Source organism: Sciurus vulgaris (assembly GCF_902686455.1).
Source record: "Sciurus vulgaris genome assembly, chromosome: 12".
NCBI classification, from domain to species: Eukaryota; Metazoa; Chordata; class Mammalia; order Rodentia; family Sciuridae; genus Sciurus; species Sciurus vulgaris.
In genome coordinates, this window is record NC_136473.1 from 73903437 (window position 1) to 73920164 (window position 16728).

General features: G+C 42.2%; 1 protein-coding gene across 2 annotated transcripts in view; it reads right to left on the reverse strand.

Moving 5' to 3' along the window:
- HHAT (hedgehog acyltransferase) overlaps positions 1–16728 on the reverse strand; it is a 419237-nt gene that overhangs the window by 297566 nt on the left and 104943 nt on the right. For both annotated transcript variants that reach the window (XM_079107610.1, XM_079107609.1), the window contains 2 exons: positions 10907–11101; positions 2574–2789 (listed from right to left, as the gene is read on the reverse strand). In XM_079107610.1, the coding sequence (XP_078963736.1) occupies positions 2574–2789; positions 10907–11101 (411 nt within the window). The remainder of the gene's footprint in view (positions 1–2573; positions 2790–10906; positions 11102–16728) is intronic.

Consider the following 16728-nt stretch of genomic DNA (forward strand, 5'->3'; position numbering starts at 1 on the left):
GGTAGCCTCTCTGATGGAGCCTTTTCCCCACCAGATTAGCTTCTCATTCAACCCTCCCCTCTTCCCACAGGTAAGCACCCCATAGGCTGCTTCAGCCAGTTATAGAAGTTGCAGGATTTTTTAATTTTCCTTGTACCTTACTGGCATTTTTCCATTTTCCAGGCTGAATACACACACACACACACACACACACACACACACACACACACAAACTACTCCCAGACCACAGAAAACGGTTTTAATTTGCCTTACCAAGTACCCTGCTCTCAGGAATTGCTACCATTTGGGAAGGGAAGAAATAATAGAATTCAGAATCCCTAATCTGACCCACTATATGAAGCCACCCCTTCTCTTTCCCAGTCTGAGATGTACAAGAATGGGGGCCTTGGCTAAGGATTTAGGGGAGCAATAATCTTAAAGCTGGCCTCTATGGAACACATAGAGGGCACTAGGATAGGCCTTTAATACTCCTGCTGGACCCTTAAGGGCAAATTTTTAAAGGAGATAAAACTTTTAAAAGAATGCTGGTTTTGCATCATAACAAAGCACAGATCCCACAGGGCAAAGCTCTTCATGGTTAAGAGGCAGTTAGGAAAATAATTTGTTTCCTCCTCATGGATTTAGTCTGTTTCTCTGACAATTACTATTTGTCCTTGGGGGAGGAAATGAATAGATGTTTAATCCAAAAGTTACTGGCTGGAAAATTGGGAAGAAATCAAAATTCAGAGTGTCCTTTCTTACAGGACAAAATGTAAAAAGAGACAACGTGGAGGGTCTGAACCCTCCCTCACTGTGCCCGCTCCACTTCTGAGGGACTTGGAATCGTGGTTCTCAGACTTTAACATGCATCAGTCACCTGGAGGGACCTCTTAGACTATCCTGATAGGTAGGACCCACCCCCGGAAGTTCTGAGCGTTTGCATTTCAACAAGTCCTTGGAAGTGCTGATCCTGCTGCCTCTGGGACCTCACCGAGAGCCACCAAGTTAGATCAGCTGCCATCACTTAGCCACCTCTATCCTTTACCCACTAAAATACAATTTCAAACAGATACAAAATTACTTCACAGTCAAAAAATGATCCCATGTCACCCAAACTGAAACATGAGAAACCATATACCAAATCTGCATTTGCCCAGCGTATCAATTTCTCTTCAAAGAATTCTGGAGAGTAAAAAGTTACATGCTGACACTGGCAATTTGAGAATGTGCTGTTATACTGCAAACACACACACACACCACTGTTGAACAAAATGCAGAACTTGAAAATCGCTAGTTTTGTCTTAATTCCAGTAAGTGAAAGAATGGACATTTTTTTTAAGCTGTCTGTTTTATCTCAACTCCCTAAGGTCTCCCTCCCAGTGACGGGAACAAAGCCCTTAAAGCTGTTCCAGGAGTCAGCCCCAAACAGAGAGTAAAAGGGTAAATTGAGCCAGATAGCCAGATAGTGCTCAAACAGTAGGATTACCAGAAACTATTGACCAGAATCTACGCCCTGTTGTAAAACATTGTGAAACATGTATGTTATCAGCAAACCCAGACCCCCTTTGAAATTTCCCAGCAGCTTTGTTCCCCTTTTCCCTTTCATGTGCGACCCCTCCTGATGTGTGGTTTTCTGCCTTTATAAACTTGTAAGATTTTCTGCTAGGGACTCGACCCTTGGACTCCTGCGTGAGTCACAAGTTGGGTCCCAGCGCGCTGGAATAAACACCTCTTGCGGTTTGCATCAAGTGACGCCTCCTGCGGTTGATTGGGGTTGCCCTCGATCCATGGGACAGAGTTGGGGTTTCCTTTTGGGGGGCCTTACATAAGAGTCCCACTCTCAGGGGACACCTTTCATGTTGTCCCTCAAAAATGTACAACACTGAGGCTGGCCCTGTACTTCGAACTCTGCTTCCGAGCACATGCATCTGTGTGTATTTCACAGGTGTCTGTGTGAATTATTCTCTCCTCCACCAAAATTGTTTTGTTTTGCTGGTGTTAGGTGGAAGTATCCTGTAGGGAACAGCGTTTGGTATTACTCACACCTGAGGTGAATTAACTTAAACATGCCCTGTGAGCCCAGCTGTGGGTTGAGAAAGGGAGGTTTGAGTAGAGGGACGCGCTGGATAAGGGCAAAGTCGCTTAATGCAGTGGAACAATTTCATGATCAGTTTGTGACCGTGAAAGGAAACACTATTTGCCAAGCAACTAACAGCATAGACGTTTCTCTTCATACTCTTTCAAGGAATAGCATCAGAATCAAACTTTCTTTCCCCGGAGCTTGGCTGTAGTGGATATCAACTCCCAGTCCTCTGAGCTGTTTGGAACCTTGGTGGCCACAGACCACCCAGACTCAGGGTGGAGCCCCGTGAGCTAAAACACATGAGATGGGTCTACCTCTATGGTGAAGGCTTATTCCCAAAATACACTTCACCTATTTGTAAAAATCAAGATAACTAATGATGTGCATGTTCAGTCTGGGGGTGCACCTGAATGGAAAGACTCGGTCACACAAACTCAGCAATAGAGACAATGGCCTAATCTATGGAATCCAGTCCACCCACCCCTACCCACCCTCCCCAGCAGGCTCTAACCTGTTTGACGAACTCCGGGAAGGTGAGGATGGGCCCGTTGTGGAAGACGGGATAGTAGAAGACATAGGCCAACACCCAGGGAAAGGAGTAGGAGGCTCTGGCTGCCGGCAGCTGCTGCCAGCAGAACTCGAGGCTGAAGCTGGTGTAGTACAGACAGCGAACAGTCAGCGTGAACTGCAGCAAGTAGTATTCGTTTTCCGTCTTGTACCACCTTCTCTGCAAAACCAAAAGGAGACGGCAAGCGTTGAGTGGCAAGGAGGGGCGGCATCTGGGCCCAACGAAGGAGCCACCCAGCAGGGCCACCACTTTCTGAGAAGCTCGGAAGGAGAGTGCTTCCTCAGGTAGAGCAGCCGCTACCTATAAAGGGAGTCAGAACCAATGAAGAGCAAGCAACTCATATTGGAGCCAGGTGCCGTGGGCAGGCCTGTAATCCCAGCTGCTTGAAATTCTGAGGCAGGAGGATCACAAATTTGAGGCCAGCTTGAGCAATGAAGCAAGATCCTGTCTCAAAATAAATTTTTAGAAAAGGGCTGGGGAACAAAGCTCAGTAGTAGAGTGCTTGCCTAGCATGTATGAAATCCTGGATTGAATCCCCAGTATGGGGGTAAATGGGGGGGCTGGGGGATCAAGAAATCCTCTTAGTAATCAAAGCAAGCAGTTAGGGCTGGGGGTGGAGTTAAATGGTGAAGCATGTGCTTAGCAGGTCAGAGCCCAGCATGCATAAAGCCCTAGGTTAATCCCCAGTGCCTGTGTGTGTGTGTGCGCGCGTGCACGCACGGGCACACACACACCCAAGCAGCCAATAAACAGTGAGGAAAAGAACAAAAAAATGTCTCTTACATCCACCATCAAATTAGCATGAGGCCCGGTGCACCTAAGGAAGATTTTCCTGGGGATGCATCTATGAGAAACATCCAATGGATAACTGGGAGGTGAGTTACATCCAATGGGCACTTTGATAGTTCCTTCAACAATTCTGATGACAAAAAGGAGCCTATAAATGTCACATGGGATTTTTGTCTTTAACATTTTTTTTTCTTGCTCTTCAATTATTAATTTGGCTCCACTTTACCTGAATACTATGTTAAATCAAACTTCTCAAAGAGGTCTTTAAAGTATTTACTGAGTTATTACAGAGGCTAGCTAGAAAAAAATAAGAGGACTCATCCTGGGACAGGTTTCTTAAGCCACCAGCAGCACAGCCAGATAGCAGTTGGCAAAATGTCCACAGGACCTAAGGAACTAGGGTGTTTTACAATGAAAATTTGGGAGAAGAAAACAAATACATTGAACCTGCAGATAGACGGAGAAGGAGAATGCTATGCAGGTAGAGGCCTGGGATAGAGGACATCCATACAGCACAAAACAAAAAACATGCATGCATAAAAATGTGCAGGAAACAAGAGAAGAAAGAGTGAGGAAGTCTTAGCAACACTGGAGTAATCATCTTTTTATTTTCTATATTTTCCATGATATATACACATTCATTTTTGCTTTTGTTTTGTGCATGTGGTATTAGAGATTTAACCCAGGGGTGCTCTGCCACTGAACCACATCCCGGCCCTTTTTTGCTTTTTGAGGCAGGGTCTTGCTAAGTTGCTAAGGCACTTGTGATCCTCCTGCCTCAGCCTCTCAAGCTGCTGAAAATATAGGCATACCTGTCTACATATTGTTTCCTAATGAGAAAAATAATTTATAGAAATATATACAAGATATAGGATGAAGTCAAAGGAAAGAGTAGTTAATTTGGTCTATGAGGGTCTTTTTTTTTTTTTTTTTTTTTTTTTTCCTGTGCTGGGAATTGAATCCAGGGCCTTGTGCTATTGAGGCAAATACTCTACCAACCATGCTATATCCCCAGCCCTTATGAGGGTCTTTTAAGGCTATACACAGAAAAACTAGCCACCAAACACTTTCTGCTCCATGTCTAGGACTTCAGGAGCCACCAAGGGCAAAGAGGACATTCAGATCAAGAGTGTGCTTGTGAAAAAAACCTAGAAACCAACTAGTTTCCAGTCATTTGCTCTCCTTTCCACAATGTTTTCTAATGCACCATAAAATATGCATGAACATGAACATGTATTCACACCAATATCTATAACTGATGCCAACTGTCCCCAAAGAATTCTGTCCCCAATTAGATTCAGTTTTGTACACTCATCAGGTTCCCCAAAATATTAGACATTGATTTGTTTTGGTTTCATTCCAAATCCATTTTTAAGCACATTTGTTTTCCACAATTGCATAGCTAACCATTTGGGAAAGAATCTTTTGTCAAGATAGAACTGCTACCTTATTTGCTCCAAGTCAAATTCTCATATATGTGCTTAACATACCCGCCTCATTTCATTGGTGAGAGCACAGAAAAACTAAGATCACCTAACACCAAAAATTACCTGAACTTTCGCAATGCTACAACACAACATCGCTTAAGGCAGATTATCTTGTTCGACCTTCCAAACAATCTCAGGAGAGAGGTGGAGCAGCGATTACTTCTCTTTTCCAAGCAATAAAATGGAGGTTGAGTTAAAAGACTGCCTCAATTGAAAAGAAGCGTGACTAGAACAGACCAGAAACCAGGTTGTGTGTCTCACGGTTCACATCACTGTTGATTCAAGACCCACCAATCCTAAATGCAGTCACCTGGATCAGTGAAGGATGCATATCCAAATGAACAAAAATAAAGACATCAAACACTAAAGCTCAAAGCCCTAGAAAAAGAAGAACAGAACAGCACCAAAAGTAGTAGAAGACAGGAAATAGTTAAACTCAGAGCTGAAATCAATGAAATTGAAACAAAAGAAACAATACAAAAAATTGACAAAATAAATAGTTGGTTCTTCGAAAAAATAAACAAAATTGATAAACCTTTAGCCACACTAACAAAGAGAAGACGAGAGAAAACCCAAATCACTAAAATTCGGAATGAACAAGGAAATATCACAACAGACAGGATTGAAATACAAAACATAATTAGAAGCTATTTTGAAAATCTATACTCCAACAAAATAGAAAATTTCGAAGGCATCAACAGGTTTCTAGAGACATATGAATTGCCTAAACTGAACGAGGAGGACATAAACAATTTAAATAGACCAATTTCAAGTACTGAAATAGAAGAAGTCATCAAAAGCCTACCAACAAAGAAAAGTCCGGGACCAGATGGGTTCTCAGCCGAGTTCTACAAAACCTTTAAAGAAGAGCTCATTCCAATACTGCTCAAAGTATTCCATAAAATAGAAGAGGAGGGAACCCTCCCAAACTCATTCTATGAAGCCAATATCACCCTGATACCTAAACCAGACAGAGACTCATCAAGGAAAGAAAATTTCAGACCAATATCCTTAATGAACATCGACGCAAAAATTCTCAACAAAATTTTAGCAAATCGCATACAAAAACATATTAAAAAGATAGTGCACCATGATCAAGTGGGTTTCATCCCAGGGATGCAAGGTTGGTTCAACATCAGGAAATCAATAAATGTAATTCACCATATTAATAGACTTAAAGTCAAGAATCACATGATTATTTCAATAGATGCAGAAAAAGCATTTAATAAAATACAGCACCCCTTCATGCTCAAAACACTAGAAAAAATAGGGATAGTGGGAACATTCCTTAACATTGTAAAGGCCATTTATGCTAAGCCCATGGTTAATATCATTCTAAATGGTGAAAAACTGAAAGCATTCCCCCTAAAAACTGGAACAAGGCAGGGATGCCCTCTTTCACCACTTCTATTCCACATCGTTCTTGAGACTCTGGCCAGAGCAATTAGACAAACCAAAGAAATTAAAGGGATACGAATTGGAAAAGAAGAACTCAAACTATCCCTGTTCGCTGATGACATGATTATATATTTAGAGGAACCTGGAAATTCCACCAGAAAACTCTTAGAACTCATAAGTGAATTCAGAAAAGTAGCAGGTTACAAGATCAATGCCCATAAATCCAACGCATTTTTATACATAAGTGATGAATCTTCAGAAAGAGAAATTAGGAAAACTACCCCATTCACAATAGCCTCGAAAAAAATAAAATACTTGGGAATCAATGTCACAAAAGAGGTGAAAGACCTCTACAATGAGAACTATACAACACTAAAGAAAGAAATTAAAGAACACCTTAGAAGATGGAGAGATCTTCCATGTTCTTGGATAGGAAGAATTAATATTGTCAAAATGGCCATACTACCTAAAGTGCTATACAAATTCAATGCAATTCCAATTAAAATCCCAATGATGTACCTTACAGAAATAGAGCAAGCAATTATGAAATTCATCTGGAAGAATAAGAAACCCAGAATAGCTAAAGCAATCCTTAGCAGGAAGAGTAAAACAGGGGGTATTGCAATACCAGATCTTCAACTCTACTACAAAGCAATAGTAACAAAAACGGCATGGAATTGGTACCAAAATAGAAAGGTAGATCAATGGTACAGAATAGAGGACACGGACACAAACCCAAATAAATACAATTTTCTCATACTAGACAAAGGTGCCAAAAATATGCAATGGAGAAAAGATAGCCTCTTCAACAAATGGTGCTGGGAGAATTGGAAATCCATATGCAACAGAATGAAACTAAACCCATATCTCTCACCATGCACGAAACTAAACTCAAAATGGATTAAGGACCTCGGAATCAGACCAGAGACCCTGCATCTTATAGAAGAAAAAGTAGGTCCAAATCTTCACCTTGTTGGTCTAGGATCAGACTTCCTTAACAGGACTCCCATAGCACAAGAAATAAAAGCTAGAATCAACCACTGGGATAGATTCAAACTAAAAAGCTTTCTCTCAGCAAAGGAAACTATCAGCAATGCGAAGAAAGAGCCTACAGAGTGGGAGAATATCTTTGCCAATCATACTTCAGATAGAGCACTAATCTCCAGAATCTATAAAGAACTCAAAAAACTTTACTCCAAGAATTCAAATAATCCAGTCGACAAATGGGCTAAGGAAATGAATCACAGAAGAAGATCTACAAGCAATCAACAAACATATGGAAAAATGTTCAACATCTCTAGTAATAAGAGAAATGCAAATCAAAACCACCCTAAGATTCCATCTCACCCTAATTAGAATGGTGGTTATCAAGAATACGAGCAACAACAGGTGTTGGCGAGGATGTGGGGAGAAAGGTACACTCATACATTGCTGGTGGGGCTGCAAATTAGTGCAGCCACTCTGGAAAGCAGTGTGGAGATTCCTTAGAAAACTTGGAATGGAACCACCATTTGACCCAGCTATCCCACTCCTTGGTCCATACCCAAAGGACTTAAAATCAGCATACTACAGAGATACAGCCACATCAATGTTCATAGCTGCTCAATTCACAATAGCCAGACTGTGGAACCAACCTAGATGCCCTTCAATTGATGAGTGGATAAAGAAACTGTGGTATATATATATATACAATGGAATATTACTCAGCCATAAAGAATGATAAAATTATGGCATTTGCAGGCAAATGGATGAAATTGGAGAATATCATGCTAAGTGAGATAAGCCAATCTCAAAAAGCCAAAGGACAAATGATATCACTAATAAGTGGAGGATGACACATAATGGGGGGAGGGAAGGGTTAGTGTTAGGGTTAGAGTTAGGGTTAGGGAGGGGGGCAAGTATGGAGGAAGGAAGTACTGTATAGAGGGTAAAGAGGGGTGGGAGGGGTGGGGGGAAGGGAAAAAATAACAGAATGAATCAAACAACATTACTCTATGTAAATTTATGATTACACAAATGGTATGCCTTTACGCCATGTACAAACAGAAACAACATGTATCCCATTTGTTTACAATAAAAAATAAATAAATAAAAAAGAAAAAATAAATAAAAAAAAAATAAAGACATCATAAGAAGTTCCAGGCCCACAGCGATTGAAGAGAGAATACCAAAACTTCCCGAGACTTTCTATGCAAGGAATGTTAATGGGATGAAGGCAAGAAATAAGAATGCCACTGGAAAACAGATCTACTAACTTCATAAACCCTTCAGAGCTGCTGGCCCTTGCAACAGGTCCACAGAAGCAGCGGCACAAAGGTGGCCAGCTGCTCCAGCATAAAGAGGAGCTTTGTGGGATATTACACACACCTGTGAAAAGGAAAATCCTTGGACCAATTCAGTGTAATAGCATTTACTCTAGCAAAGAATAAAAACAAAGCAAAACACAATTCACCAATCAGCAGCTTTCAGACAAGGCCAGGTTCTGAGTACTCCAGCCAACGATGTGATCAGACAGAAAAAGACTTAATTAGCAACAGCCTCGTCAATCAATCCATCAATTGGTTACAGCTTAAGTAATTAATTATTTACAGCTTAATTAGTTAATTGGCTTTAGGGCCTTCTGCAGCCAAACAAAACTCAGTTACTGTGATTAAACTCTACATTGGTCTGATCTGCTGGGCCCAGTGCAGGTGCCCAGTCTAAATCTATGACCTCCCATCAATTTTATTTAACACACCTATCCCTTCCTCTGACCCATATCATTTCCACACACACTCACTTTGTGAGCTGGCATCTGCAGAGAACTGGCCTGGATGGAGCCCTGTACTCAGAAGCCTGGGAACAGCACCCTGCCTCTCAGAGAGTTTATATTCTAGTCTACAAGACCAGGTATAGGAGCTACTTAATCATATCAAGCAGTAGATAGTCATGTCACATCCCGTAAAGTGAACATGAAAAATCTTCAGCTAACTGTGGGCACAACACCAATGAAACAGTCAAGTACGAACAGATTCCATCCGAGGACTCACAGCAAGGAAAATCAAGCAACAGGAGAGGGCTTTCCATAGAGGTAGGAATAGCTTGGTGGGCTGTGCTTTGGGGGAAACAACAGAATCAGATGGACAAGGATGAGGGAAGAGACTGGCTCAGAGAGACAGGACATCAATGTGTAAAGGCAAAAGAGAAGCAGAGTCGCCTGCCTCCTACAGCACCTGCATCTCCACTGAGGCAGTGTCTGGGAGCCCAGCGCTGGCAGAGGAGATGACGATGGAGAACAGGGGCGCTCCTGCCCTAGGCGCGTGGCTCTGATGTTTTCAGAGTTGGGAGTCTCTTGGGCTGTTTGTTGTCAAAGTTGACTGAACCTGAAGCTCGAGGCCGGTAATGCCCAGAACCCTGGACATGCTGGAGCTGATGCCTGGATCTTCTTATTCTTGCCATGCATTTCTTTCCCAAGGAGAGTTCCCACTTCTGATTGGCTCAGATCTCCATTTGAATTGCAGACCTGGTGGCCTCCCTGGCTGTGGTCTTGGATGACAAGCCTGATTCTCTGAGCTCAAAGTGGAAAAGGTCCATTCAATAGGTGGAAGAGAGGGAAGCTATGCAGATAGCCGAGGTGTCCTGTCCAGGCCCCATTTTGCATGAGTTACTAAGGACAGAAGAGATCATTGAGAGCTGTCCAGAGGATGCTGCACACCTGCCAGGACATGATCTGGGAATGTTCAACAGGAACCAGAAAACAGTGCAGGAAGAGCCTGCTGAGGGGTGCAAGCAGTTTAACTCCCCACACCAGACTCCTACACTTGGGATGCCATCTTTCAGTAAACCCATAGGCCAAATCTCGTGTGCACTCACAGACTAAAACTGCACTGTAATCAGGACTAAGAAAAAAATAAAGCTAAGAAGGTCAATTTCTATCAAAGAAAAATTTACTAATACAGCCAAAAGCCATAGAGAAGTGGGGCTCGGCTCCAGTGTCTTCCTGCATTAGCACAGACAACTGATAGGTAGTTGAGTCTCTCAAGATGCCACCGTGTTTACAAAAATAAAAGCCTGGACTACGCATTTTGCAGCAAAACATGTTGTTCTCACTTTCTAAATATAAAGAGCTTCCGTTGTCTACATGAGTAGATAATAAATAGATATGCTTCATCAATTAGGAAGGAGGAAACGGCTCATCTTACCTGTCTCAGAGTCATGGTGGGCTCTGGGCGAGATAAGACTTGTGAGCAAGAACATTCCCTAAAAATTTCAGACCACCCAACAGATGATTTGAATCAAATGCCTAGGGGACTCTTTACTGATTTCACATTTGGTCCTGATCTTCTGATCCTGTAACATCTGGCACCCTCCATGCCTTCCCAAACAGGGGGAAAAGGTACAGGGCTACACCTGGGCAACCTCGCAGGGGAGAGACTGAACAAAAGACTTAAAAGATTGCAGAGGAAGAGGGCTCACCTGTATCGACCCTGTGTGGCCACAAGGGGGAGCCCCGTCGAGGCGCCACGACTGTTTTCTGGTGTTTGAAAACAGTTACCTGCTGGGATCTGGGAAAAGCCAGGCCTTTGCCTTCTCAATTTAAGGACACAAGAGGAAGACACTTACCTTCACTTCCTCTACACCTTGCAGCCTCAGTGTGGAGAGCAGCAGGAGAGAACAGAGCCATGACAGGAGCAGCGACCGGAACTGGGCCACACAGAAGGCGATGACGGTGTGGAGAAGCACCAGGGCCACACCCGGGGCCCCCAGCACACTCCAGCAGGCCCACATTCCATAGACCATGAGAATCCAGGGTCTGTGCTACAGACCGGGAGGGGCCCAGTGAAAGGGAGTGGGGAGGGCAGAGGGAGGAAGAGAGAGAGAGAGAGGTGAGTTCATGGGCTGTTACACCTAAGCGGATGATCTTCCATAACCCATAACCGAACCTGCTCTCACTGCCCTGAAGTTCACATGAACTGAGCTTCACCCCACTTTTCCAGAATTCCATCAGATCCACCCCAAAGCAAGTCAGCACCTTCCTGCCTCCAGCCAGGATCCAGACTCACAGATCCCACAACAATAAGACATTGACCTAGCTGACATTTCAGCAGACACTATGGAAGCCAGAAGGCAGGTACAAAAGATGCCACTCCAGAAGCCATGCCCTGCAGTCACCAACCTTCCAAGGTGAAGGGGAGAGAGTCTCTGAACACTTTTAGGGAGTCTCATGTGAAAAACTGTGCTGTCCACACCACAAAAGGCTTTCTGAAGTCAAGACCAGAGACTTACGTATCTAATTACATTTTTAGCACATTGTTTACAGCAAATTTGTGTCATGGAAAAAATCATATCTTACCAGCTTTACATAATAGTGAGGCCTTTATATAGTCATCCAACTGATACATGTATTCCCATTTTAAGAGAATCAGAATATTTTTCTATTTAATTACCAAGTAGTTTATTGTTATCATATTGAATAACTAAATAAATTAGCATGTCCTTGCTATTATGATGTACTCTTAATCGTATCTGATAAGTTTTTACATTTTTTAATCTTTCTAGATATACATGACTGCAGAGTACATTCTGATATTATACATACATGAAGTATAACTTCCCATTCTTGTGGTTGTACATAATGTGGAGTTACACTGGTTGTGTATTCAGACATGAACATAGAAAGTTATGTCTAATTCATTCTACTGTCTTTCCTATTCCTATCCTCCCTCTCTTCCCTTCATCCCCCTTTGTCTAATCCGATGAACTTCTATTCTTCCCCACCCTTATGATGTGTTAGCATCTACATATTAGGGAGAACATTAGGCCTTTGGTTTTTTGGCGGATTGGCTTATTTCACTTTAGCATGATAGTCTCCAGTTCCGTCCATTTACCAGCAAATGCTATAATTTCATTCTTCTTGATGGCTGAGTAATATTCCATTGTGTGTATATACCACATTTTCTTTATTCGTTCATCTGTTGAAGGGCACCCTAGGCTGGTTCCATAGTTTAGCTATTGTGAATTGAGCTGCTATAAACATTGATGTGGCTGCACTACTATACTATACTGATTTTAAGTCCTTTGGGTATAAACGGAGGAGTGGGATAACAGGGTCAAATGGTGGTTCCATTCCAATTTTCTGAGGTATCTCTATACTGCTTTCCAAAGTGGTTGCACAAATTTGCAGCTTCTGGTTGGTAAATTCTTGTTTAAAAGCCAAAATAATGCTTTAACATTGAGAGGTAATATCATTATGGTTTAATGACTCAATCTTTAAAGTCCACTTGCCTAAATGCAAATGCTGGTGTCCCCATTAACTAGCTGTGTGATTCTATATGCAAGTTATTCCATCTCTCTGTGCTTCTGTTTCTTCACATATAAAATTGGGGCAATAACAGTAACAACTTCATAAGGTTGTTGCAAAGATTGAATAAGTTACACTTGTAAAATGCTTAGAACAGTATCAACACACAGTAAGTAATCCTCAAATACTAGTTGTTATTCCTAAGGAAACAGGATATCTCATGGGTGTGTCTTTTTTTGTGTGTGTGTGCTGGGATTTGAACCCAGGACTTTGCATTTCCAAGGTAAGCACTCTACCACTGAGCTACATTCCCTGGCCCTGGTGTGCATTTTAAAATTTGGTTTCCAGGAATACATGGAGCTAAAAAAGTAAGAACTGACCAAATTTAGATCTTCTCATGAAAACAAAAAGACTTCTTGCAGGGAAAGACAGATGTGAAATGTAAATGGTAAATTCCATCCTTAGATGTTAATTCTTCTAGAATATCACTTGAGTTACTATTCTTTCCCAAATCTATACTCCAGTCTAAGAACACATTTTAAATGTGAGACTAGGTCAGGCACTTTAATGTTCCGAGAAAACCAGAGAAATCTGAAACCCATTTTTACTCTTTTCCATCCTACTGCCCACAGAACACAGCCTCATAAATTTGCTTCAAACTTTTCCCCACTCACTCACCTCTGGGCACAGTCCAATTTTAGGGAACAAGGTCGCCAAAGACTATTTTAAGACATAGTTTTAACAAATGAAAGAAAGTTCCTTTTCAGCATGACCTAAAGCATTTACTGCCAGGATTCTTCTCCATGCATGTGTGGCTACAGACACATATGCGAACACAGTTCCACTTTTATTAAGTGCTAGTTGATCCATTTGGAAAAAGCCTGTTTGCTGGGATTCATCTGGAACTTACCGCAGACTAAAGCAGCTTCGACTTGGAAAAAGCTGAAGGAACCTTCAGGAAATACTTGGTAGTGCTGTGTAAACCCCATCTACTTGAGAGATCCTGTGATGGATTTAACAGTGGTCTCAAAAGCCGCCTTGGGGCAGACAAATGTGTCCCATATTCTCCCTCATTCCCCCACTCTCTGCCTCCTGCCAAACAGCACCGGCGGATGACCCTGAATACCATCTTCAGATACCACGGGAAATGCTCTCAAGTGCACTTCATGTTCTGAACTAACCTTGCTCCTTCCCTTCCCTCCCCCCACCGATTCAAGCAACTCTACAATGCGTTCATGGTGAACAGGAAATGAAACGATTTCAATCATACAATAAGAATCACCTCTACAAAACTGTGAGGTAAATTAGAACCCCACTAGAATATTGATTTTCATACTAGAATATTGATTTTCATACTTCATCTATAAAAACACTATTGACATCCCATCCCCAAAACACTATTAAAATTTTGATGATTGCATGATCAGCCCCAACCCCAGTCTCCAACTGCATTGGAGCAGGACAGTCCCCACTGTGGATGCAGCCCTTACCCACCCACTCTGTCCACTATCCCTCCACCCACAGGCCCAGAACCAGTGCTGAGAGGGGTCATGGAACCACAAAGTGGCAGTGCCTAGCTGCCCATGGCTACTAGGTCATCATAGATGGTCATCTTCTTTGGGCTGCAAGGGATATTTTTCCAAGTATTTCAAAGATCAATTTCATGTGCAAAGGTCTAAATTCAGGCCTGCCCATCTATCTCGACTCCAGATTTATTACGTGTTTACCAAACACTTAACAACCTCTTAAGTGAAAATGTTAAGCTTCTGACACAAAACAGGCCAGAAATTTCTTAACTTTTCAAAAACAAAAAATAAAAAATAAAATGTGTTATATTTTATTGCAAAACAATACTTCTGACTCATCACTAGAAGGGCCTTAAGTTTTTTTCCCACACTCTCAGCAGATAGAGAGGGTTTAGATCACACACACTCTTGAGTTCAGATCTTTAAAACCCACACAGAAGTCAAACCAGTCCAAATTATTGAAATTAATACATTCACGTGATGATTAGAATTGGTAACCACTGATCACTAGAAAAGAAGGCACAGAGAATCAATCATATTGATCAAGTAGATGAAGAAAACATGACCTTAAAAAAAAAAAAAAAAAAAAGAAAACATGACCTTAATTTGATGTTGGGTTATGATGTCTCTAATTTAGAAATTTAACTTTCCGTCAGATACAACTTTTAGACAGTGCTTTTCCTATTTGAGATTTTTGTTGAGATAGTTGTGGATTTACATGCCACTGTAAGAAATAATTCAGAGAAATCCCTTACATAGTTTTCCTTAATGGTAATATTTTGCAAAACCATAGTATGGTATCACAACAAAAATGTTAACATTGGTAGGATTCACTAAACTTATTCAGATTTCCCCACTTTTACTTTTTTGTCCATTTGTGTGTGTATGTGTGTGTGTTGAGTTCTATACAATTTCATCTCATGTGTTAGTCTGGTGTCTACCACAGTAAAGACCCAGAACAATCGTCTCACCCAAGGGTCCCTGTGCTACCCTCTCATGCCACATGCACCTCCCTTTCCCCTCCCTGTCCTTAACCCTTAGCCACCACTCATCTCCATCTCTGAAATTCTCAAACTCATACAGCAGGTCAACTGTAGGCTACGATGTGCTCTTTTCACTCATTATAAGTCCCTTGAGAGTCATCCGAGTTGCTGTGCTCACCGACGGTTCTGTCTTTCTATGGCTTCGTTTTCCATGGTATGAACATACCACTGTTTATTTAAGCATTTGCAAGTTGAAGGACATCAAGGTTCTCTCCAGTTTGGGGTGATTACAAATTTACTATTACAAACATACACGTACAGGTTTTTCTGTAAAAGCAAGCTTTCCATTTCTCCTAAGAGTACATTTGCTGGGTGGCATGGCAATTGCATCTTTAGTTCCATAATGAACAGCCAAGTCGTTTTTCAGTGTGACTTTGCCATCGTACATCCCCACCAGCAATGTACAAGTGATCCAACATATCTACCTCCTTGCCAGCATTTAGTGGTGGTATGGTATTTAACCCGAGCCGTTCTGGTAAGTGTGTGATGACACACTGTGGCTCTAGTGTGAATTGACAATGCTCTTGTGATGGGTATAAAAATATGAGCAACCTGGAGCTTGAGATTAAGATGAGCTAAAAGGACTTGGCTAGAGCACAGGATGACCCCCCACTTAATTCTACCCCAGCTCTTCTGCTTCTAAGAGAAGATGAACAGGGAAACAGGAGAGAAGGGGACACTCTCAATGTCTAAGCCACAATAAGAAAGAAACTGCACTCTATTTTTGTAGCAATGGAGATAAAGCCAGACTAAGAAGGCTCTGGACTTTGCGATGGGACTCAGTGCTCACTGCCCCAGACTGAGGTACGCAGGCCTCCTTCCACTCTGCCTCCTTCCGCTCTGCCTCCACTTCTCAAGATGGGCCGTAACTGACTCTACTTGATAGCCTCTCTTAGCAGGCACACCTTCTCTTACTCATATCACGATAATGAAAGCCCAGAATCCAGCATGGTCCCTAGCATATATCAAGTGTTTCATAAATATTGGATGAATGGATGGTTGGGAGGCAGAAAGTGAAGGGCAGATGGATGGGTGAGTGGATGGAGGGAGATGGGTGAATAGACAAAGATGGGAGGAGGGGTGGGTGGGTGGAAGTGGGGTGGGTGGGTGGAGGGAGGTGGGCGAGTAGACAAATGGATGGGAGATGAGAGTAGAGGTGGGCAGACAGGTGGGTGGAGGGAGCTGGATAGGTAGGTTGTGTGGGTCAGTAGGTGGATAAACATTCCCAAGTCTTGGGATCTAACCTGGGGTTATGATGAAGAAGTAAGAAGAAATTAGCATCAAATATTTTTTTTTTTAACCCACTAATGTGAAAACCAACAATATTCCCAAATCTTACTTGTTCTGCCTCCTTCCTAATAAACAAAACAGATAAAATAGATAAGTGTCATTTCCCATCTTACTATCCAACACTGTTTTCCACTCACAGGGGTCGCTTACAACTCAATCTGTGTTGTCCCCAGCAGATGGGGCACAGGCTCCCACCTATGAGGATGCACACCTCCTGTCCTTCACCCCAGTGATGTCTCTGGGGATGCTAACTAGTTGAGCAGGCCTATTTCTAAGGTTAGCTCA